General features: G+C 46.0%; 1 protein-coding gene across 2 annotated transcripts in view; it reads left to right on the top strand.

Moving 5' to 3' along the window:
- The window catches only part of Mau2 (Mau2 sister chromatid cohesion factor), a 162,110-nt gene that overhangs the window by 79,615 nt on the left and 57,035 nt on the right, over positions 1–25,460 (top strand). For both annotated transcript variants that reach the window (XM_075865679.1, XM_037412234.2), the window contains 2 exons: positions 329–394; positions 7,760–7,887. In XM_075865679.1, coding sequence (XP_075721794.1) covers positions 329–394; positions 7,760–7,887 — 194 coding nt within the window. The remainder of the gene's footprint in view (positions 1–328; positions 395–7,759; positions 7,888–25,460) is intronic.

Here is a 25,460-nt window from a genome sequence, read left to right as displayed (position 1 = left end):
CCGTTAATCATAAAAGGAAGTTGACTTTCGGGCTACCTGGTGAGAGGTGCATGAAATATAAAATACTCAATGAAATCTAAAATATCAACTTATGGACCCGTGTCGATCTCTCGTGGAATCACCCAGTAATAATTAGATTAATTTCGGTGGCACTGTATTAAAGAGGTTTAGTGGGTGGATAGTGGAAAAAATGTGAAGTAAGAAATACTGATAGGTCTGTATAACATGCCATATCAGTTTTTGCACAGACGCTTAGGTGGCTGAGCAATAATAACAGCAAGTGTAAGCAAAGGGATCACAAAAATGATCGTTATTTTTGATCATGCAGGGCTTGTATGCCATGTCCATGAACTGCATGGAGGCTGCTGAAGCTCAATTCAACACAGTCCTTCGGGTGAGCTACTGGATCATAATGCACAAAAATAAAATAAAAATACAGAATTAAGTGTACGTTACTGTGTTAATTGCTGCCTTTCTGAGCAGTAGTTGTGCTGCGTATGCTGTCATTAAATTTCTGGTGAAGGGGCCCGGTACCCTTTTTTATGTAACCATCGAATATCTTCATTGAAGGAACTTTATTGCGTCACAAATTGACCTCTGCAAAAATTTTTCAATATATCTCGTACGAGCATAGCATAGTTACAAAATCTGTTGTACACCGTCGTGTTCCTTCTATATTCTCTTGTCCTGGCAAGCACGCTGTAAGTGGAGAGGAAGGGCATGGGAGAAAGAAGTTTCGTTACGCACCTTTAGCACTTCTTTTAAATGCGAAACATTTCTTTGCATATGGTAGACACTTTATTACGTATCTGTCCGTCCGTCCGTCTCAGACATTGGTAATTTAAATGTGAGAGTGCAAAAAAAGCAGACATCGGCAGCATTGACCCGACAAATGCAGATTATATGTATGGACCCAGTAGGAATAGAACCCAAGAATTCTGCATTACAGTCAAGCATTCTACCACATGACCACGCCAGGTCATGGAGCTCTTTTGGAAAAGGCTCCATACAGGCATAATGTTAGTGGGACATCAATTGTGGTTGTAATGCTGGGCTATCTAATTTCATATACATTACATATGTACTTCTGTAATACAGGCGTCACGTCGGGCTACCTTGGTTTGTATACTTCAGCGCCATCCACAGAATTTGGTCTACGTATGGCACTATCCAGGGTCCTCGCAAAGCACAGGCACTAAATTTCAACTTACTGCTTCTGGTGTTGGTAATACCCATGTTGTTCTTAAATTTGTTACCTAACTGTAAACAACTGGTTATGTAAACCATATGTGACTGTTAAACATACATGTCTGCACGTATAACATTTGTACGTATGTTTAGCGTCATTTTGTAATGTGTCGTTCAACAAAAAAAAGTCTACACCATAGTCCGCATGCTTCGCATCACATCGATTGCCATGCTACTTGGGATCTGCTGAATTTTTTCATCTTCAGGCGTGCAGTTTACTTTCAATGTGATTGCATGTGTGCAGCCAACTGGCGGTTTTTTGTGGCCGCCTCCGCAACTATGCAGCTCACAATGTTCAAATCGGCATCGGCCAATTATCATGAGTTTGGGTATGTGGCATCATTTATTGAAGCAAAAGAGAACTATTTCTGGCTGACTTTAAAAATTGTAATTCAAGGCCCCATATTGACTACAGTAAAACCTCGTTAAACCATAGTTGGCCGGAGCTCGGAAAAAGTACATACTAAATGGTAGTACTGCTTAACAGAAATAGCGTCAGGTCGCTCACTTACCTGTTAAAAAAAAAAACCTTCAGGCAGTGCAATGAAAGAACAAAAAACGTGCAGTAATTTATTAACTTTGCGTGACAGTCTGTAATCTTCATTTGACGACGCGGCGGCCTAGCAGCAACGACAGCGGCCTCAAACTCACTTATGCTGCGAACCAGCTTTTCCGCCAGCCCCCTCTTCTCGGCAAATACCCGCATGACGCTGACGCAATGCGCAGCTTCGGCCACTGTCGGACCTGGATCACCCGTGTTGTCGCTTTGCATGTCGTCCTCATCGCTATCATTTGGCGACACTTCGACAACCGAGGCAACAATGGCTTCGTCAGACATGTCCGGAGATGTCTGCACATCGCTGTCTGCGTCTCTGAAGTTGGGGAAGGAAATTCCTTCCGTAATGCCCTGCTGCTCCAGCACTTCAGCTAGCAGAGTTTTGCAAGCTTCGTCTACGATATCCGAAGTCTGGTCGATGGTGTCACTAGCGTCATCTGCGTCGCCCGCGCACACCCACTGAAGCCAGCACGCTTGAAACAATTTTGAACTGTCGTTACTTCAACCTGCCGCCAAAAGTATTCAAGCAGGTGAATCATGCCGGTCAGTTCGATGGAGAATAATTTGCCACATTCAATGGCCAGAAGAAATCTGCGCAGCAGATTCTTCTTGTAGAGCTTCTTGTAGAGCTGTTTTACAGCTCGAATGATGCCTTGGTCCAAGGGCTGGGCAATCGCTGATGTGTTTGGTGGCAGAAACGCCAACTTTACAGCCGTCAGGTTGTCCAGGGCGACGTGCACCGAAGCGTTGTCTAAAATAAGAACAACTTTTCCCTTCTTAGCCGCAAAGCGACGATCGATGAGGCGCACATACTCCTCAAAGAGTTTTGCCGTCATCCATGCTTTGGTGTTGCTGTGAAAGATGACTCGTGATGGCAATCGGGCACCTTTGAAACATCTAGGCTTCGCCAACTTTCCAATCACGAGGAGCGAAGCTTTGTCGGTTCCAGTCATGTTTACACAAAACGCCACTGATATTCTGTCTTTTGCATGCTTGCCACTGTTGCACGTCTCGCCTTTGAACGCCAGTGTTTTTTTTTCGTAGCAGCTTAAAGAATAGCGCCGATTCATTCATACTAAAGATGTCATCAAGTGCATAGTTTTCCAAGATGCTCTTCAGCTGACCATTTCGCCACTGCTCCGTGCCATCCAAGTCAGCAGCAGCACCTTCTCCCAAAACAGTCCTCGTGGTAATGCCGTGCCTCGCCTTAAATCTGGCCAGCCAGCCATTGCTGCACACGAAGTTGTCATGGTTAAGCTGCGAGGCAAAAACCAGACCCTTCTCCACGAGCAGGGGTCTGCTGATAGGCAGATTTTTCGACCGTGCAGCTTTTAGCCACATCACCAGTGCCTCCTCTATATTCAAAAATGCCGAACCACGTAGCCGGCACATTTTCACAGTTGCAGCAACACTGCTGAGCAACTTCTCTCTAGAATTCCAAATTCCACACACCGCAATCAACGGCTGGTCGTTTTCGTGAGCCAGCGCCGATTTTTTCGTGCCACTTTCAATAGCAGAAATTATGTCCAATTTCTCCTCTATTTTCAGCACTCAATGCTTTTGTCCCAGCTTTGGCATGACGCAACTACGAAGCAGCACAAGCACACATACACAACACGGGAAAAACGACACGAGAGCTGTACGGCACGGAACAACCAGAGAACACGTATGCACGGTGCCAAAGGAACAAAGAAAGCAAAGCAAGCGCTCACTGTGTTTGCGTGTTCGTGCAAAGTGCCATTGCATGGACAAAGCCTAGCCAACCGAATGCTTCAACACAGCCGCTACACTATCTGTGACCACCCGATTCAAAGGGGACAGCCACCTCTCATCATTACCATCAATACAAACAAGCGAGGGGTGTTTCGATCTCTGGGGCTTGTTGTTCTGTTAGGACGCCCAGTGGGGGATGACCAAGGAGGTTAAAGTAATATTTGCTGGAGTGGAAGAGGCAGCCCTCAGGTCAAGCCGCGCTCCGCCATCTTGCCATAGGCAGGAAGCGCGCCTTCCGCAATTCAAGCGACGGCAGCCGCACAGATGTTCCAAATGTTCGCCGGTGTTGTATAGCGTCCAGACATTGTAATGAATACATTGTGCCTCTCTTAAGGCTACATAGGTGAAGCGAAAAGGTTTTTTGGGATAATGTTTCAGTTGTATCATATTTCGAACTTGGTGAAAACTGTATGCCAGAACACATGCATGTTGACAGCTCTCAACCTGTATTCACATATCTCACGGCCTTTTTTTCCTAGCGGGTGTTTTAAGGACCAAAATGTTCAAAGCACTTCAGGGTGTGCTGTTAAACACTTGTGTCATTAGATGACGGGATGACTGGTAGCAAAAATACAGCGATCAAATATGTTAGAGACACTTGTCGAATTGTTACAACTGGACTGGACTGTGACTTGCAAGTTGACTTACTGGGCTAGATGCGTTTCCAAAACACCTGCAATGTCCACTGTACACATCCTTTCGCTTGTTGATACCACAAGAGTGGTAAGCGAGTAGAAAAATAACACGCCGTTAACTATTCGTTGAAAGGCATATCTGTCATTTCGTTTTTGATTACTAGCAGCGGCATAGCCAGAACAGCTCACTGTGCACGACACGGACGAATTGAGTGTGCTGTGAGCTATTGTAGATTTTCATCAACTAGCCTGGCCATACACCTTGCTGTCATAAATTATTTTTTTTTTTACATTCATGCCTTTTATTTTGTTATTTGAAGTGCAGTGAGCGAAAACCAGTGTCTGAACTGTGCAATGTTTGTGATGCAACTAACTGCAAAAAAAGCTATCATAACCGAAGGATACTCGTGTCGTTGTTTGTATTCAAGTTGAAGACGTGAGAGTTGCATCGACTACACGGCAGCTCTCACAAAAAAAAAAAAATGGTTTGTGTTTTCTAGGGGGAGCTAAAACAGCTCCAGAAGAAAATTCTACCACAGACAAATGGTTGTGAACCAAAAGAGCGAGGTTTTATCCTCAAGCTAAAATAAAAGGGATCAAGAATTAAAAACCAATTTCTGAGAGTAGGTGGCGAGGGGGGGGGGAAGGGGGGCTTACTCCTCACTGCAGCTTTCCCACATACATCTTTTGATTCGATGATCATATCCTTTTGTACATGTGAAGCTTGGGACACCCACTTTTATATTCCACTAAATGAAAGTGTTCGAAATCTATTTATGCACCAGGTTTCGTTGCATGAAGAATAAAATAAAAAAAGAAAATGAATGCCGAGAAAGTTTTGTCAGTGTGCACGATTGCAAGGAAAACTCTTAAAGAAACAGAATAAGCTCGACTGTATTCTTGTTTGCCATTTGACATCTTATTCTTGACAATTTACCATGTAATGCCCTCCATAACCGTTAAAAACCACGGCGGAAAGAAGCGGCAAGTGCGCTTCGGCTACAGTGTCTTGCCTATGGCAAGATGGTCACCATGGATTCACTGCACCCCATTGGTATGTACAGGCGGCCTCCACTCCAGCAAGATTTATTTAAACCTCTTTGGGGATGCCTTGCCGTGGCGAGTGAGCAATGAAAATTGGAAACACTACTTATTAACCGATACATGCGTGATAAGCTGGTGCGGTTTATGCGGATACAAAATGCATTATGTTCAATGGGCGCCGAGTCGGGGATTTGGCTTTGCTACTTTTAAAACGAAACTACTGTTTAAGCGGGTACGGTTTAACGAGGTTTCACTGTATAATCTTTAGCTCATGTGTTCTGAGGAGCATCGACCACTAATAGGCAGTGCTGTTTTCTCTGACCACGCCGAAAGAGTGTTGTAGAACCCTTTAAAGAGACACACGCCTGGCCAGAAAGAGTGATTAGATCCCAGAATAAATGAAAAGAACTATCAAGTATAGTCGCAGACTAGCATTTTTTTCGCATTGTCAGTAGGATTTATGTTTTTAAATTGTACCTAAAGGTAACAAAAACTTAAGCCCCTGAACAAAATGAAAAAAACAACAACTCCTCTCTCCTACTCCTGTGCCGGCATTCGCAATCCCTTTTTTCGATCATGATTCCACTTACGCGGTGCATAGCTAGCAGACGCTCTCCGCGTCTAACGCTGTTGCCGCGAAGCGCTCGCACTCGTCAGCTGGTATTTCGGTGAGATTTTTTTCATGTGAAGTTATTACTGACTGCCGAAACACAACGAGAAGACGTCGACTGATGGACAGATTGAAAAACTTTATTAGTAAGTAAGTTTGGACCCCCTCAGGTCCTTGGACGACCGCGTGGTCTCATGCCACGTCTACACGGCCATGCATGATTTTCACCCAAATGGCATTGGCAGCCCGAGTCACAGCAGCAAGCTGCAATGCCGGGTTAGAGGACATAGAAATGTTGCGCTTGGGTGGCGGCGAAAAACAACCGCGCGTCACGGTGGCCTTTGTCAGACTGCTGACGGCTGTAGATATATATAGGCGGGATGACGCGCGGGTAAAAAAATTCGAAGCAACTGGTTCTGTGAAGAAAATCCGGATCTATTAGTCAAAGAACGTGGCAATAGCACACCAGCACCTGAAGTTGAAAACGCACGCCGCATTCTCCGCACACAAAAAATGCCACATGCGGTGGACGTCCGCAATGCCGTGAAACGTGCCTTGCGCGCAAGCCGAGAAGCGTCTCCAAGGATCCTACACAGTGCTTAACAGAAACGCATTTGAAAACTACTTCATGGAAGTTGTGGACGAATATTACAAATAAAACAAAAAAATTAATATGCGGCCCTTAGAAGGACAAAAACCTAGCGATGTTATCGAAATGCGAAGAGACACCCGCGTACCTTACAGAGTCGACACGGTTTGAAGTCGTCCCAGCAGATTCTATACAGCTAGATCTACCATCGTGGCGCATCTCACTTCTCAAACATAATCCAAAAGTAGCTTGCCGTCAGTTTAACATTTGCAGTAACCGCAAGCGCGCCACCAAATGGGAATCGCAAACACATACAGACAGAAACCACGCAGCAGAATTCTGAAAAACAGATGCAAAACATGCTGTAAACATGCGGAGCTTGTCGTGTTGGGCACCGCTGTGGAGCTTGAGCCCAAGAAAAACTTAAAAAAAAAGCGAGAAAATGCACACTAGGGGCACGTGATGGCGTTCGGCCAATGGGAGCACTGAGCGTTGGGGGAAAGCACAAGAGAAGAGGACGGGAGAAAATAACACTAGAGGCTGTTACTTTTATTTTATTCAGGGGCTTTAACAAAAACCATCATGTGACACTGCCTAGCGAAAGAGAATTGAAGATGGTTTCTGAAATATGGAGTAGATCACTTTCCTGCACCTAGTCGCAAAGCCTAGGCCTGTCAGGCGGGCCATTCCTCAAAATTAGAGTATGTATATAACATTATTCAGCCCCGCTCAGTTCTGCACTGCTTACGACGTAAAAGGAGTTGCACGGTGAGAAGCAACACTGCCGTTGCGGCCGCCGCTGAACCATGTTGGGCCGTGTCACATGCACGCGAAGTGCACATAAGCGCCGTAAACCATCGTGCACGAACACGAACTGCCTACACACTCACTGTTTGCAACATGAAAGTATAAGACTTTATATTCGCTTCAGACAGAGAAACTCTACTAATGTCTTGTGGCATTTCTCACTCTGGAATTTCATGATTAGACTGACTGACCGGTAAGCTTTCCATTCCGCTAAAAAAATGTCACCATGAAAATTGTTTGTCGGTCCCTCTAAGTGAGAGCGCTGCTATTGCTTTGCAAATTTGTCTTGTCTCGTCATACTTTAGGCTGAAATGAATGAACGGGTGTTCTGTGACATATCTCCTTTGTGTTTCTGAGGACTTGATATGTATGCGCTTGTTGGTACAAAAGCGAAAAATTCAAAGTACTTCATGTTCTTTTTTATCGACTAGTATTGAAATTTTTTGGCTTTGCTGTGCTTGACTCAATTGTTGATACTGCTGTGCATTCATGTGCAGAGCATGGCATCACCAGAGCTACGAATCCTGGCCAGCCTTAACTTGGTTATTGTGTACCTGCGGTGCCATCGAGAAAAGGAGCTACAGGAGCTGCTTGTTCGACTTAATCCAGAGACTCTACCTTCAGCGTTAGTTTATCAAACTTTTAAACTTCATGTTGCTTCAGCAATCATTACCTGCATTTGTGTTTCATGCACATTCAGCAAACGAGGTGAAATAGCCATTAAGTTGTGTGATCTTGCATACCTTAAATAATAGTAAAATCTCAATGTAACATACCTCAATGGAATGCAAAAAATGATTTATTTTTTTGTGTCATTGTATTATGAAAATATTAAATATTTGCGTGAAAATTATAAATGAAACCACATGAGTCTCCCATCTATTCTGGGTATTGATCCGTGATCACATTATCCTTTAATAAGCAACAAAAAAAAAAAAAACAAGCTAGCACGAAATGTTATGGAAAGAGCGCATGTTTATTTGAGGAAGAACACAGCCAATAATTTCATCAATAATTGCTACTGGTCACGAACCTTTAGGCCAAGCTTATTATAGGTACAGGACCACTGCAGACAGGTGGCCTTCATTGCAGCCGCTAAACCGGCGTGTTTTTTGGTGCGTTACGAGGTTTCCATGGCAGGAGACTTGCTCTGGTGGCTTCACAGACATACTTAAGAGGGGTTTCATATTTTAACGAAAGAGCGTTAGAGAGCTCGTGTCACAGAAATTCTGCCGTCGGCGTCGGCACTGTTGGTTGTGAGCGAAAAATCGTCCGTGAGCGAAAAACCGAGAAAGAAGCAAATAAAATGAAAAATAAAATTTTCAGTCTCATTGATAATCGAACCCGGGCTGATCGCGTGGCAAGCAGGTGTCTTACCACAAAGCCACGATGATGCTTGCAGCTGCTTCGGCAAAAAACACTGCATAAATGCCATGTAGGGGAGGGAGTCTCCCTAACGCATTTTGTTTGACAGGTGTCGCGACGAAAACGAGCCCATTCGGCGATTTGTAGGCAAATTTAGGAGGCCATCAAACTACGTCGAAAAAGGCCGGGATAGTGCAGCCATCACGCTAAAAACCCACAAGGAACTTTCAAACAGCTCTAAAAATGGACAACCATGTCCATCTAGTGTAAAACATATCATCCCTTTCCAGAGGCGTTGATCAAGCTAATAGCAAACCCTAGATAATGTGCTGCCATCTGTGAGGTATTGTGAGACTTTTTATGCCCCTTCAAGGAAATGCCATTTCAACAAACCACAACACTTGCATAGATTTCGCTTTTCATTCTCATGACACCATTAAAGAAGTGAAGTACTGACTGCAGTTGCCATTTGACCGACCATAAGACGATGCTTGTTGCGGTTGGCCGGAAGAGGTCTCCAGAAGAACAAGTCGAATGATAACTAACGCAAGAGCGACGACAGAATGTGACCATTTAGGAATACAAGTGTCACGCCTACGTGCAGTTTATAATATAGGACCATGTGACTATATCACTGTACAATATTTTTAATAAGTTGTTATAAAAGGGCCGTTAAATTGATAAAAAACCTGGACAATTACTATACGTTGCGCTTTCGTACGCGCACTTTTGCGTGTGTGTGACAAAATATAATAAGTAAGCACTTGGCATTTGAAGGACGCACTAGGGGCCGGACTTCGCTTTCACATTGAACCCTCACAGGCGAAGCTTAAAAATCCCTAAATTTCTGGTCTCCCATTGCTACAGGCAGTGTACCTGCTCGCAGCAGTTTCGTTCGTGATTAAATTGGCATGCAGCTCTGAAAAGGACACCCATTTAGCATACATTGTAAGGTCATGCCTTTTCGATGAATTTAATTTCTCAAAATCAGTCGACATCGCCAAAAAAATGTACTGAGGTGCGCAAATTACACGATGATGCTTTTTTGTGATGACGTATTCATGCTTTGAAGAACACTTAACTGGAAGTCTTCAATATATATATGACTGATTTAAAGCTACTACGTGGTACATCGTGGTGTGGCACCGATCATCGGCTTAGAAAGTATGGCACTAGGGGAAAAATTGTAGATTGACCACACGTCGCTGGTTCTCTGTGTCGGGCAGACTACATGTACAGTCAAACCCAGATATAATCGTAGTGACAAATTCATGAAAAATTCTTTATAACCAGGATTTCGTTACAGTTGTCAATAAATTTTTTGGACAACGAAAATGTGGATTTGTTGGATATTTTGGACTTCACAAATGCACCGTCGAGGTTCCCATTGCACTAATGCATTTTCGCTACCAATTTTTTGGATGAATTTATGTTTTGAAGTTCAATTTTCTGGACTAAATCGTTTGTTTTGAGCTATGCCGATCGATTTTGAAAGCCCCCATATTGGATTTTTTGTTGACTTGGTCGAGTTTAGCTTGTACTGGCTAGTTGTGTGGTCTCCAAGATTGGAAGCGTGCACTATCTTCTAGTTTTGAAGGCTATGTATTATTTTTCTAGTTTTGGAGGCTATGTATGAAAAATGAGCTGATAGCTGATTTTTCTTGGTCTAGTGAGCGTTTTTAAACGTAAATACAACGTTGCATGCTGCATCATTGTCTAGCCGTGACCTAGGAGATTGGCTCTGGCAACGTGCCGCTACGTTACTGGAGCTAATCGCGAATTCTACAGTCTAGTGAACCCCTTGTGGCATAGCACAAGTCCGCTAAGTAAGTGACCCCCTAACATCTGTTATTATCACTGTTGTCTGAGACAGTTTTCACCAGCACCTAATCTTGCGTCTCGGTAGTGACAACACAATTGTCCGCATAAAAAAAAAAAATTTCAATGCTGAATGTTGTTGGGAGCCACTCCATGCACGTACTGTGAAACCACGCACGCGATCGCCGTGCAGAAAATTAAGAGCAAGTGAGAAGGATATCATGGAATAGCGCGAACTCGAGTGTAAAAAGTAAGGACGAGGAGCAAGACCCCGGACATGTTCAAGGAGAAGCAATGTGACATCTTAGGGGACCTGACCAGCCACCACGCAACTGCACGACAGGAGCTCGCTACCAGTGTCCAGTCGCCAACTGAATCGTATGTGTCGTACATACAAGAAGTTCCCGTTTTTTACCGGAAAGCGGACAAGGCAATGTCTTAAGCCGAGAAGGTTAATCACGTTTTAAAAGGAATAGCGGATGACGCTTTCAATTTGCTGGACTACACCAACGTCTTGTGTATCGACCGTATCATTCGAGAATGCCGCCGTTTCGAAATGGCAAAAAATCGTCATGTGCGCCTTCCTTTTTCTAAATTGCCAAACACAGCGGCTACATCCACCTGCTGCGATTTCACCGCCACACAGCCCTTTGAGCAGAGTGTCATGCATATCGTTCGACGGGAACTTAAAGCAGCAAGTCCAGCGCGGCTTCAGCCCTCTCTTTTAGAGCATGCTACCATACCAACAACCCCCGCGGTCTGTGTTATTCAGGCTGTCGTATGACAAGAATTCGCCAGCCTCTGGTTCTCTGTTGCCTGCCCTGTCTCTCGCTCCTCCTTCAGACCAATGTCGATCAATGCATCTCGACGTGAACCATTAGTAACTCCACGATCTCGCAATGCTACGGAATGGCTAACTTCCAACGACAAACCGATTTGCTTCTAGTGCCACCGCGTTGGACATGTCTCCCGCTACTTCCGTGCCACCTGGACACCGCCACATAGGAACCAGTTTTCCACACCTTCTCGCCCTTATGAAGATCTTTGCCAGCATTCGCCCAGCCGTAGGAACCCTGCTTTTGACACACCTAACAGCCGACTTCCTGGTTGTACACCGTCCCTTCAACGCTGTCGTTTCCCGTCGCCCCAGCCACACCGCCATCTCTTGCCGCCCAACTTTGCATCGTACCTGATGGAAAACTAGATCGTGCAGCATCTGGAGGGAGTGCTGCATCATTTCTGTCGGAACCAAATCCTTTGTTGATGATTCCTACGAACAAGAATCTTATCGATGTGCATGTGGAGGGTATTTATTTGACGGCACTAGTCGATACTGGCGTGCACGTGCCTATAATCAGTGCTCATCTCCGTCGCCGCTTAAAAAAGTACTCATGCCTTCTACTACAGAAGCTGTACATGTCACCGATGGTGAAACTGTTCCTGTTATCGGAATGTGTACGGCTCGTATAAGCATTGCCGACCGCTACGTTCCTGTCCTATTCACGGTGCTCTATAACTGTCTCATGGCCTCATTTTAGGGGTAGACCTCATGTAGACCCATTCTGCCCTGAGTGACTGTTCCGCTCGTACTCTTTGCTTGGACCTTCCTCTTTAGCTGGATATTAACTGTGAACTTCAACACGGCCTCTGTGCCACAGATTTTCTCCGCTTACTGTCTAAAGCCCTTACATTCGCCGAATCCGTCACGACCTCACCCATGTTGGATGGGGATTACATTGTCACACCGATTCCTGATGTCCTAGTGGCACGTGACGTCACCGTCCCTCATTGCATCATAACTATAACCGCCAACCGGATACATCTACCCATTATAAATTTTGGCTTCCCGAAGCAAGTCCTCCCTGAAGCCATCTTAATCGCCACATTGCGGTCCTTAGCCAATGACCACATTGCCACTTTCGCAGCCGACTTATGCTCCAATCTTCTTTGTTGCCCACCCGATGCCATGCGCATTGACATGTCATTGCGCCCCATGATTGCCCCTGACCTCCTCTCAGCGCAATCAGCCGACCTCATCCGCCTTTTAGCTTCTTACTGCGACATCTTCGATCTTAACGATCGACCACTACGCGAAACTTCTCTTGTCCAGCACTGCATCAACACAGTGGATGTTGCTTCCATTCACCGTTGACCGTTGTGGTGTACACGCATCCCGAAGGAGTACGGCCACCAGCGTGGGTCCGGTCTTAGCGAGCCGCAGGGCACACGTTAACCGTCGCCGTGGCTAGAACACGATACTGCTCAAAGTCGCAACACTTTATTGTGGCAACACCAAACGCAGTACAGCCCGTTGCAAAAGGGCGCGATGGGAAAGCAAATAGGCTTATTCACGCCACGGGCACAAAAGTACTACACAAGGTTCCACGAGCACGTCTCCACGGTAAAGGTGATCCACGGAGACACCGGGACCAAGGCCCGGTTGCTCGAGCGACGGCAAAGGCGCTCGCGTTGGCTTCGGAGGGAGACGGGTCAGCGTAGCTAGGCCACGCACTAGGACACCGTACCGCCCTTCGGCCGTGCGTATGCAGTGGGGCAACAAAAGGTGAGCGTTCACCTCGGGCGCGAGGCACCGTCAGTGAAGTCCGACGAGCCCTGAGCGACGGGAGTCGACAGACGAAAAAGATTGTGTGGCTCACCGTTTGCAGTCTCGGAGAGTATCTGTCTGCCCGCTCCCGACGTAGCGCGCGAAAACCTCTCGGGAGGCTCGGCGCGCAGCGCCACGGTCAACATCCACTACCGTGTGAGGGGTTAAACGTCACTCCTCTCCCCCAGCGCGCCAGGCAGCAAAGGAGGGGAGACGACATGTCGGGACATGAGAACGGCAGAAAAGGCGGCAAAGCCCGCGCAAAGGCAGCGGGCTAGCCTCAATTCCTACACCGTATCACGTGTCCGCATAGGAGCACTAGATTATTCAAGCCGAAGTGAATAAGATGTTAACTAAAGGCATTATTGAGCCCTCATCAAGCCCATGGGCGTCACCCGTCATCATGGTTAAAAAGAAGGACAACACATGGCGTTTTTGCATCGATTACCGGCATATAAATCGAATTTCGAAAAAGGACATTTATCCTTTGCCCTGTATTGATGACGCTCTTGATTGTCTTCATGGTGCAAGCTACTTTTCATCCGTCGACCTTCGCTCTGGTTAATGGCAGGTTGTCTTGGACGAGAAAGACCAAGAAAAGACCCTCTTTGTCACTCCCGGTGGCCTGGTTCGTGCCTGTGGTGTTGAGTTCATGATTGATATTTAGTTCACGTCACTATTGCGGTGTAGCACTTTGTATGGGCTGAAATACCAGCTAAGTAGTTTTTCACTGAGGCCTCGATGGCGAACAGGCGTCCACACCCAAACTTGGTCTCCGGGGCTGTAGAGCACTTCTCTGTGGCAGGTATTTTAGCGTCATGCATCTGCCTGCTGCTGCTGGCCGATGTGCAGTCGTGCGAGCTGTCCAGCTTCTTTGGCACGCTCTGCGAATTCCTCGGCGTCAGTTGCCAATTCGTCGTAGTGACACAGTAGCATGGAGTCGAGCATGTTCTGCACTTCGAGGGCCGTAGGGAAGCTGAAATGGCGGGAATCGCGTGGTCTCTTTTACGGCAGTGTTATATGCAAAGGGCACATAAGGCAAGATTCGGTGCCATGCCTTGTGCTGTACGTCGATGTACATTGCAATCATGTCTGCGAGTGTCTTATTCAGCCTCTTGGTTAGCCTGTTGGTTTGTGGATAATATACGGTTGTCCTTCGGTGCTGGGTGTTGCTTAGTTCAAAAACTTCATTCATAAGCTGTACCATGAATGCTGTGCCTTTGTACTTTGTTACGCTAGAAGGTGCACCGTGACGCAACACAATGTGGTGCGTGAAAAATTGCGCTACCTCAGAAGCCGTGGCTCATGGGATCGCTTGTGTCTCAGCCTAGCATGTTAAATATTCTGTCGCTGCGATCACCCATTTGTTTTTGTCAGCAAACAGGGGAAATAGTCCGAGAATGTCTATGCCGATTTGGTCGAACGATGTGCAAGGTGTTAACAGATGGTTGCTTTTGGCGCTGGCATTCCCTACAGCCTTTGACGTACTGTTTGACATTTGCTGAAAGTCTGTTCGTGGGTAGCCTAGGGGGCCATACGTGGGGTCATCATGGCAAGCGAAAAGGACGTTGTCTCGAATGTCCCGAGGAACCTCCAGCAGGTTAGCACGGTCATTCGAACGGGTGTTCTTCTTGTATAGCACGCTGTCTCGTGGGCGAAACGACGTCAGCGAGCCAGACAGATGACGTGGTATGGTTTAGTCGTGGCCCTCTAAATGATCGATGATTGGTCGAATTTCTTCGTCTGCACGCTGTTGTATGCTTAAGTGCGACGAGCTAATGGCTGCAGGAAGCCTTCGCCGTCTTTTGTTCCCTGACTGACGAGACGAAGGAGTGCGCGCGACAGTGTGTCAGCATATTCATGCCTACGGCCAGACTTATAAACGATGCTTACATCAAATATCTTCAGCCGCAGGCTCCACTGTGCTAGTCGTCCCGAAGGGTCGCGCATGTTTCCCAACCAACAGAGGGAATGGTTGTCTGTTACTATTTTGAAGGCACGACCATAAAAGTGCGGTCAAAACTTGGTGATTGCCCACACTACTGCTAGGCACTTTTTCGCCATAGTGGAATAATTCCTCTCGGCACGGGGTAGTGAGCGGCTGGCATAGGCGATGACTCTTTCGACGTCATGTTGACACTGAACGAGCACTGCACCAAGACCGATGTTACTAGCATCAGTATGCACCTCCGTGTCAGCATCATCGTCGAAATGAGTGGGAACGGGCACGGATTGCATGCGCTGTTGCAGTTCAGCAAACGCTGCTTGTTGCTCGTTTTCCCACACAAATGCTGTTCCATCTCTTGTAAGACGAGTCAGGGCTTCCGCTATCAGTGAACACCCTTTGAATGAACCTGGGATAGTAGGCACACAAAGGAAGAAAGCGCTGGACAGCCTTCTTGTGTACTGGAGCTGGTAATTCGGCAACAGCGGCAAGCTTGTCTGAATCAGGATGGACTCCTTCAGCACTAACTACATGTCCAAGAAATTTGAGTTCCTCATAACCAAAATGGCTGAAGTGTGAGGTTTGCTGATAGGATAGCCTCCAGCACACTGCGCAAACGGTGAAGATGCTGCTCGAACATGCCAGAAAACACCACGACATCATCAAGGTAGGGAAGGCAAGCCCTGTGAGGACAGTATCCATCATTCGCTGGAAGGTTGCCGGCACTGAACACAAGCCAAAAGGAAGCACTCAAAATTGGTAGGGGCCATCTGGAGTCGCGAAGGCTGTTTTCTCGTGGTCTCACTCATCTGTTTCGATTTGCCACTATCCACTTTTCAGATGCTGGGAAGATAAATATTGGGCATGGCAAAGTCTATTAAATGAGTCGTCGATATGCAACAGCGGGTCTTTTGTCTTGGGGGATTTCACAATAAGCAGTATGTGTATACACGGGTTATATGGGAGGGTAAACGGGAGTCGAAAAAGATCTCATTGTAACCAGTCCTGCACTATGAGTGGTTACATTATAGGTAGTCTATACTCTATATGTTGTATTTACGCAATTCTAAGCACCCTCTCTGTTTTCACGAGAAATATCTTGGGAAAAGTTTGCTTGCGAATCAAAGCACTCCTTCTTTTTTTTTTACCCTTTCTGTGAGCATGGTGCAATCAGGGCCGCCAAGCATGGCCTCTCCTCGCTAATCTTGGAAGCCGGCATGTGGTATGTTGTTAGGTTCAGACAAGGAATAGCTGTATAAGAGTCAGGGGATAATCCAATACAATTCGCACTTGAAATGTCATTTCTCGCATCAACCTCGTTTTATATGTTGTCACAAAAGGGGGTTGGGCTGTGAGGTCATTTTTCAATTTTTTTAATCTGAGGACCCCCTCTAACTTCTAATATCGCGATCGTGATTAAAATGGGGTGCTTAGAATCGAGTAAAAGTAAGGTTCAAATTGAATGCGGACAGATTTTCGACGTTATGTAGAAAGGAAGCCGTGTAAAATTGCAATATATTCACCAGCATTTACTGCATTCAATTAGTCGGAGCCGTCAATGCACATAATTTTCCTCTTTGGAATCATCTGATGACTTCCGAGGAAGCCTGACTGGGCTGCTTGTATGGCAAGCACTGATGTGCCAACTACCTCAGAAAGCATTTTGAGTAAGCTTGTGCGACAGGAGTTCTATATTTGAAGTGAATTCGAAACGAGTAGAAATGTTGGTCGAATAATTTTGATTGGAATTCAGAAAAATGGGTATATTTGTCATGACTTAACTAGTCTGTGCAAACACCTTTTTTTGTTGTTCAAAGGAAATGGAAACAACTTTGAATGGTAGCAGCACTTGACTTTCAATGTAGCACAAGTTTACCTGTAAAATGTGTAAAATTTTTAAGTTTACAGCACTCAGAGCATATAAACTGGTATAACAAGCTTTTAAACTTAGAATATGATGAATCGAGGTGAGGGTAACATTATAGTCCTTAAATACTTTTACTGGCCATGAAGCGTCGGCGAAAGTTTCACATACGGACAGGAGCAACTGCTTGGGGTACCCTCATCATCACGGGGGCATCTGAGCGGTCCTGGCGCTGCAATTGTAGAGCACACATTGGAACTGCGAAATGTGATTAAATGTACACGTGAAGATTGATTACGTCTTTAGTGTGATGTTACTTACTAGAAAATTGGGAAGCTCAAATACCATTAAATTTAGCATTAAATACAGCCTTGAAGCTATGAATTCGATGGTAGCGAATGCGTGCTGCCCCCACTATAAGATATGCTAAGGTTTTAATTAAAAGCACGCTTTTTTCTTTTCTTGTAGCATCTAGTAAAAATTTCTGGATGATCCAGAGTTCTTCAGGGACTCTGGCTAATCTTAACACATTGCAGAGAGAGAAAAGAGCTTTATTTGGACCAGGCTTTTTGTACTTCAGTCCTAAGGTGGGTGGCACCCTCGGTTCAGGTAGCCATGGCTCGCTGCCGTTGCCCGAGCCCTGTTCACCAATCGTAGCTGGTTGTCAGAGTCATGCGTCACCACCAAAGCATACCAGTGGTTTTCGAATTATTCCTCTGGATACAGTTCTTTCTCTTCATTTTTACTTGGTGGTGATGACTATGGCAAGTCTAAATCGTTGTGACTCTCTAGAACTATGTGGGGCAGAGTGTTGCGCGTGTCCAGAGGGTAAAACTTGCAGTCTCGCCCGGAGGTCCCTGGATACCTTGCGGGCATCAATGTTTCTGCGGGTAAGTTCCGGCTTGTAGTCTTCTCTAGGTCACTGCTTGTTCCTTACTCACACTCTTGTGTGCCGGCGGGTGCCGTTTTCTATGCTTCCTGTAATGTGACAAAATGTCGGAGTGCTTCTTCGGTATGCGCTCATGCTCGTCGTGACAGCCGTCAATACGTGTTCCCAGCTTGTCGAAGATGGCTCATCGGGCATGATCTCAAGCCACGGCGTGCGCGTCTTGGTTCTCCACGAGAGACTCATGTCCTGGTGTCCAAAATAATGGTTGTTTCATCTATATTTTTAAAACTCTTTAGGACATGTAGGGCTGTCTTTCCGATCCTTCCGTTCATGCATCTTCTGCATGCCTCTTGCGAATTTATTATCATGGTAGCCCTCATCTTGCATCTAGCAATGGCCAGGGCTATGCCCTGCTCTGTTCTCGAATCCTTATGAATGTTGCTCTGAATTCTTTACCATTTTCGTCGACCACGCTTATAACAAAACGGTCATTTGTAATATAACCTGTTGCGTCCGTCTATCGCACATCTTCTTTGCTGTTGGTGCTTTGTAGTATTTGCTTGAGCAGTTTTATTCTGGCTTGTCTTCTTCTTTTGTTGTATTCAAGATGCATGTTCCTCGGTATATTGCTTAGGTGTAAGTTATTTCTGATCTGATGTGGAATGCGCTGGGGGACATGCATGTCTTTTTCGATGCAGTAAGCCAAATCTTGGAGTTGGGCTGTAGCCATATTCGTCAGCTGTAGTCTTTCCAGCTGATTGACATGGTTCGCTTCCATGAGCTCTGCCCATGTGTTGTGCACTCCCATTTTGAGCAACTTTTCCATTGTTGTGAAAAGTGACAGGCCCATGGCAATCTTGCGAACTTTTCTGATAAGAGTGTTAATTTTAATCCTCTGGCTATTCTTTATATCTACATACAGGGTCCCGTAGCAACGGCGATGGCGTAGTGGTTAGAGCATCCGCCTCGCATGCAAGAGGTCCGTGGTTCAAATCCCGGTGCCGCGAAGTTCCCAACCGGATTTTAAAAAAAATCCGCGTGTTGATGGAACTGCATTAAGAGGCCTGGGGTGCGGCCTCACCGGCAACCACCGCCGGAAACACACTCCCTCACCAGAGAAGGATTGGCCACCCTGGTGCAGTATCTGGCCACTACCTCCCACATGCATACTTCAAATAACTCATGGCCCTCAGTCCCCAGCAGCTGCGAAGCAACTGACCACGGCGGCGGTCAGATCTGCAACGCAGCAGAGGGTGCTAAGAATCTCTGGATACGGACAGGTTGCCATTGGAACCTGAACTTGGCAACATTTAACGCTAGAACATTATCTAGTGAGGGAAGTCTAGCTGTACTATTCGAGGAGCTAGATGGTGTTAAATGGGATATAATAGGGCTCAGTGAGGTTAGGAGGACAGATGAGGCCTATACGGTGCTACAGAATGGGCACGTCCTTTGCTATCGGGGCTTGGGAGACAGAAGAGAACTGGCAGTGGGGTTCCTAATTCACAGAAACATAGCTGGCAACATAGAGGAATACTATAGCATTAATGAAAGGGTGGTAGGTATCGTAATTAAACTTAATAAAAGATACAAGATGAAGGTAGTACAGGTTTACGCGCCTACATCCAGCCATGATGACGCTTCAGTTGAAAGCTTCTTTGAAGACGTGGAATCGGCAATGAGTAAGGTAAAATCACAGTATACTATAGTGATGGGCGACTTTAATTCAAAGGTAGGGAAGAAGCAGGCTGGAGACCAAGCAGTAGGAGATTATGGCATCGGTACTAGAAACGCCAGAGGAGAGCTACTAGTAGAATTCACAGAACGCAATAATTTACGGATTTTGAATACCTTCTACCGAAAACGAGAAAACCGCAAGTGGACATGGAGGAGCCCTAATGGCGAAAATAAGAAAGAAATAGACTTTATAATGAGTGCACACCCAGGAATCGTGCAGGATGTGGAAGTGGTTGGCAAGGTACGATGCGGTGACCATAGAATGGTACGGTCTCGAATTCGCCTAGACTTGAAGAAAAAACCACAGAAACTGATACGCAAGAAGCCAATCAATGAGCTAGCACTGAGAGGGAAAGTACAGGAATTCAGAGTCTCGCTTCAGAACAGGTGCTCGGCTCTTAGTGAGGAAACGAACCTTAGCGTAGATACAATGAATAATAATCTGACGAGTATCATTACGGAGTGCGCAGTTGAAGTTGGAGGTAGAGTAGTTAGACAGGACACTGGCAAGCTTTCCCAGGAAACGAAGAACCTAATTAAGAAGCGTCAAATCATGAAAGTGTCAAGTACAACAGACAAAATAGAACTGGCAGAGCTTTCGAAGTTGATTAACAGACGTAAGGTATGCGATGTAAGAAGGTATAACATGGACAGAATTGAACACGCTCTGAAAAACGGAGGAAGCGTCAAAGCAGTGAAGAGGAAACTTGGGATAGGCAGAAGTCGGATGTATGCACTAAGGGACAAAGAAGGCAAAATAACTACCAATATGGATAGGATAGTTAAAATAGCGGAGTTTTACAGAGATCTGTACAGTAGCCGAGACGACCACGACCTTAATACTATAAGAACTAGCAGTAGCCCAGATGACACCCCACCAGTAATGATAGAAGAAGTCAGAAAAGCTTTGGAGAGCATGCAAAGAGGCAAAGCTGCTGGTGAGGATCAGGTAACATCAGATCTGCTGAAAGATGGAGGAGAGATTGTGTTAGAAAAACTAGCCACCCTGTTTACGAGGTATCTCCTGACGGGAAGAGTACCAGAGTCTTGGAAGAACGCTAACATCATCTTAATACATAAGCAAGGAGATGACAAGGACTTGAAGAATTACAGGCCGATCAGCTTGCTCTCTGTAGTATACAAGCTATTTACAAAGGTAATTGCTATCAGAGTAAAGAAAACATTAGAATTCAATCAACCAAAGGAACAAGCAGGATTTCGAACAGGCTACTCAACAATTGACCACATCCATACTATCAATCAGGTAATAGAAAAATGCTCAGAGTATAACCAACCACTATACATAGCCTTCATAGATTACGAGAAAGCATTTGATTCAGTAGAAATATCAGCCGTCATGCAGACACTGCGGAACCAGGGCGTAGATGAAAAATATATAAATATTCTGGAAGAAATCTACAGGGGATCAACTGCTACCATAGTGCTTCATAAACAAAGCAACAGAATACCAATCAAGAAGGGTGTAAGGCAGGGGGACACAATCTCCCCAATGCTATTTACCGCTTGCTTACAGGAAGTTTTCAGAAGCCTAGAATGGGAACAGTTAGGGATAAATGTTAATGGAGAATACCTTAGTAACCTGCGCTTCGCCAATGACATTGCATTGCTGAGTAACTCAGGGGACGAATTGCAACTCATGATTAAGGAGTTAGACAAGGAGAGCAGAAAGGTGGGTCTTAAAATTAATCTTCAAAAAACGAAAGTAATGTACAACAACCTCGGAAAGGAGCAGCACTTCGAGATAGGTAATAGTGCACTTGAAGTTGTAAAAGACTATGTCTACTTAGGGCAGGTAATAACCGCAGAGCCGAACCACGAGATTGAAGTAACTAGAAGAATAAGAATGGGGTGGAGCACATTCGGCAAGCACTCCCAAATTATGACAGGTAGATTGCCACTATCCCTCAAGAGGAAGGTATATAACAGCTGTATCTTGCCGGTACTTAGCTACGGAGCAGAAACCTGGAGACTTACAAAGAGGGTCCAGCTTAAATTGAGGACGACGCAGCGAGCAATGGAAAGAAAAATGTTAGGTGTAACCTTAAGAGACAAGAAGAGAGCAGAGTGGATTAGGGGACAAACGGGGGTTAGGGATATCATAGTTGAAATAAAGAAGAGGAAATGGACATGGGCCGTGCATGTAGCGGCAGGATAACCGCTGGTCATTAAGGGTAACTAACTGGATTCCCAGAGAAGGGAAGCGGCTTAGGGGAAGACAGAAGGTTAGGTGGGCAGATGAGATTAAGAAGTTTGCGGGTATAAATTGGCAGCAGGAAGCACAGCACCGGGTTAACTGGTGGAACATGGGAGGGGCCTTTGTCCTGCGGTGGACCTAGTCAGGCTGATGATGATGATGATGGTGACAGGGTCCCGTACGTGATTATGCTTGTGACTAACGCCTGGATCATTTTCGTGCAGTCTTCTTCTTTTCGTCTGTGGCTTTTGCTTGTCACCCTTTCTATCAGCGACTAACTTGTTGCATAGGTTTCTGAACTTTTTAAACTCTTCTCCCCCGGCCCAATCCTTTTGAATAAGCAGTCCAAGAGTGCAGTGTTGAAACCTGAGGAATTACGATGCCTCTTACCTTCACTTTCGGGTCTGCGGCAGCCTCTTGAGCGCTTTCTTGAACATTTAGAGTTCAGACTTTTCTGGTGTGCACATAAGTCCACGTGCTCCCAGATATCTTTGTTTTCGGTTGACTGCTTCTTGCAGAGCGTCTTGCTGTTGGCCTGTGGATCCCCTCGTAGTCCAGATGGTGAGGTCGTCAGCATATATTGGAAAAGGGCAGTAGTTGCAACTCTTGACGGTTCATATTCAATCGTTGAGGCTATATATGCATTCAGTGTTTTTATATGAATATATCTTAAAATAGACTCATATTTATCGAACTAACACCCAGTTTGATTGAATCAGTGCTTTCATTTAAGTAGTTGACGAAGACCAAGCAATACTTCACGCGACTTTTGCCGGGTTTTTCATGTTTTGTTTGTGTTGATTTATTACTATGGTGCCGTAGCATGTTAAAGTTCGGCTGTTCATGCAATGTAGTTACCCAATTCATTACTCTGCTGTGTAGCTTACTCATGCAGTGTTTTACCTGTCCTTCTTTATTGTTTGTATTGTTAAGGCCAAAGCCTTAGATGTCTGAGCAAATGTGAAAATTGACTGACTGCGTCCCATGCCTGCGGCATCAACATGTGATGAAAAAAATTGTCTTCTTGTGCTCATAATGCATTGATACAGAAAATTTAATCTTTCATGCTTTCTCAGTTTGCACAAGCTTTGTACAGTTTTTTAGGTGCATCCTCTGCTGTGCCGTCACCCTAGCAAGCTTCAGTTAGTAGCGCTGTAGTCTTTGTTCCAAGCAACGGATGTGTACTTGAAGTTTTTCAAGCTGTGAAAAACTGCATGTAGCTTTGTCTGTTTGGAATTTTATTTCTATACTTTTGCTCATCTCAGTGCTTGCGTAAAAAAAAAACGGCAAGCATTTCACTCATCGAGCTTCTTTATTACAAGTACGGCCGCTGGATAAAACACAAGCTGCGGCATGTTGCTTGCCGCCGAAGCAGTCAGATGGGCCCATTGACTTCCAGTAATAAGGCTGGACGACGCATCCCCGCTCTCCCGTGCGGGCGCTTGTGAAGCCACTGGAAAGCGCCTTCGGTGTCCCGGAAGCTGGTGTTTTCTGCGTTCTAAGCACGTAATTTGAATATTATCTTGTGTCAGTTGTTGTGGTGATCATATTTTCTGTTTTTTTTTAATACAAGACACTCGCAGTCGTCCAACGCTACACGAAAAAATTGGGGGACCCTGAAGGGGGGACGCGGGTCTTAGAATGGTGAAAAATGGTCAAACAGTCGATTTTCAGAAAATGCGGTATTTGAAACTTTTTGACCTATAAGCACGTGTGCTCAAATTGTGAACATGCCCCGCCGCGGTGGTCTAGTGGCTAAGGTACTCTGCTTCTGACCCGCAGGTCGCGGCATCGAATCCCGGTTGTGGCGGCTGCATTTCAGATGTAGGCGGGAAGGTTGTGGACCCGTGTGCTCGGATTTTGGTGCACGTTAAAGAACCCCAGGTGGTTGAAATTTTTGGAACACTCTACTACAGGGTCTTACATAACCATATGGTGGTTTTGGGATTTTAAACCCCACATATCAATCAATCAATCAATCGAGACAGCCGTTATCGGCGCCTGCTGCAGAGCAAGCAGCGCATACGGCGCTCCGTCTCTTCGAGACTCGAAACGGATCACTTTGCTTAGCCTTCAGTAGTTCTTTGCTGCTGAAAGCGATTCCCATTCTCTAAAAAGGGGGGTGGCTGGTATCACGCCCACTCCGGACCCCAGCAACCGCTGCTTGCGTCGGCATCACTGGTTCGCTCTCCACATCGTGGCTTTGAAAAGCTCCCCAGCTCGGCTGCGTCGCGGCGCCCCGCTTACCTGGATAACAGCCAAGGTTCGTCCACATGGGGACTCACCTTTTTCACCGAACAGCGGCGAAGCCGCTTTTTCGTCCCCGACGCTTGCATGTGCAAAGGCACTACGAGTGGCTGTTGGACTGGATCAAGGTTCTCGGTAGACAACAGGGGGCACGAGATAGCGGGTCAGCTACCACGTCGGTTGTGTGTTCACCACAACAGAAGGTGACCACACGAACCGATCCAAAAGGGTACCCATCGATAGAGGCAAGGGCGTTGTTCAACGCGGCATCCGCCTGAAAAAGTCAGCGGACAAAAATGCCGCGAAGCAGGCATGTTGTGACAAGACCGAATCGCACAGGCAAACTGACTTGCTAAGAGCAGTCAAAAGCTTTGAGCTTTTGATACCGCTTTAGGCGCCAGTGTAATGTACACATATCCTGAAGAAGTACGGCCACTAGCATGGGTTTGGTCTTAGCAAGCCGCAGGGCCGCGTTTGTCGCCTCTGCGCACGTGTGTTCGGGCAGCCATGGCGCCGAGTGCAGCGTGGCAAGAATACGGTACTGCTCTCAAACAAGTCCCAACACTTTATTGCCTGCGGCAATGCTGAAAAAGCTGTACAGAGCCCTTTGCAAAAAAGGGTGGTGGGAAAGCGAATTGGTCTATTCACGCCACGGGTGAAAAGTACTACACAGGGTGCCGCGAGCACGTCTCTGTGGGCAAAAGTGATTTACGGTGACACCGGTACCAAAGGGCCCGGTCGCTCGAGTGAGGACAAAATCCGCTGATGTTGGTCTCAAGAAGTGCGGGTCGGCGTAGTACGACCACGCGCACAGACACCGCACTGCTCTTTGGCCGAGCATTTGTAAGGGGTGACGAAAGGTAAGTATTCGCCGTCGGCGCAAGTCATCGTTGGTGAAATTCGTGTGAGCCCCAAACAAAAGGAGCCGACAGACGGAAAACAAATGGGTGCTCACTCTTGTCATTCCGGAGAGATTCTCACTCACTCCTGACGCATGCCCGCGAAACGTCCAGAGAGAGTTCGTGCACGGCGCCACAGTCAACATCCGTTACCGGGTAGGGGGGTTAATGGTCACTCCTTCTCCTCCAGCGCCACAGACCATAGAGGAGGGGAGATTCATGCTAGACATGAGAACGGCAGAAATAGGTAGCGGGCGAGCCTCAATTTGCACATCGTAGTGCTGTCCATAATCACTATCCAGCCAGAGTGCTTTCCCTGGGAGACATTTATGAACATCGGTCATGGTTTTGTAATCATCACGAAGATTATGTGCTTTACGATTTATGTCACATATAATTCATGCTGCTCAGTGAGTCGTAACCTTGCAAGGAGCCTGGGATTTTAGTGTGTCATCATTTGGCCTCTCAAGGCATTGTCGAGAGTGAGGGTAGTTGCCTCAAAGTCTCCAGCTGCTATCTTTACTTAGCTTTAATGTTGATGTACACTCAAGCCAGTATAACGAACTTGGATATGTCGAAATACTGGTTATAACAAAATAATTGAAATATTGTCT

The sequence above is a fragment of the Rhipicephalus microplus genome, chromosome 1 (assembly GCF_043290135.1).
Source record: "Rhipicephalus microplus isolate Deutch F79 chromosome 1, USDA_Rmic, whole genome shotgun sequence".
NCBI classification, from domain to species: domain Eukaryota; kingdom Metazoa; phylum Arthropoda; class Arachnida; order Ixodida; family Ixodidae; genus Rhipicephalus; species Rhipicephalus microplus.
The sequence above is the reverse complement of the archived record's forward strand: the minus strand, read 5'-3'. Positions and strand labels throughout refer to the sequence as shown.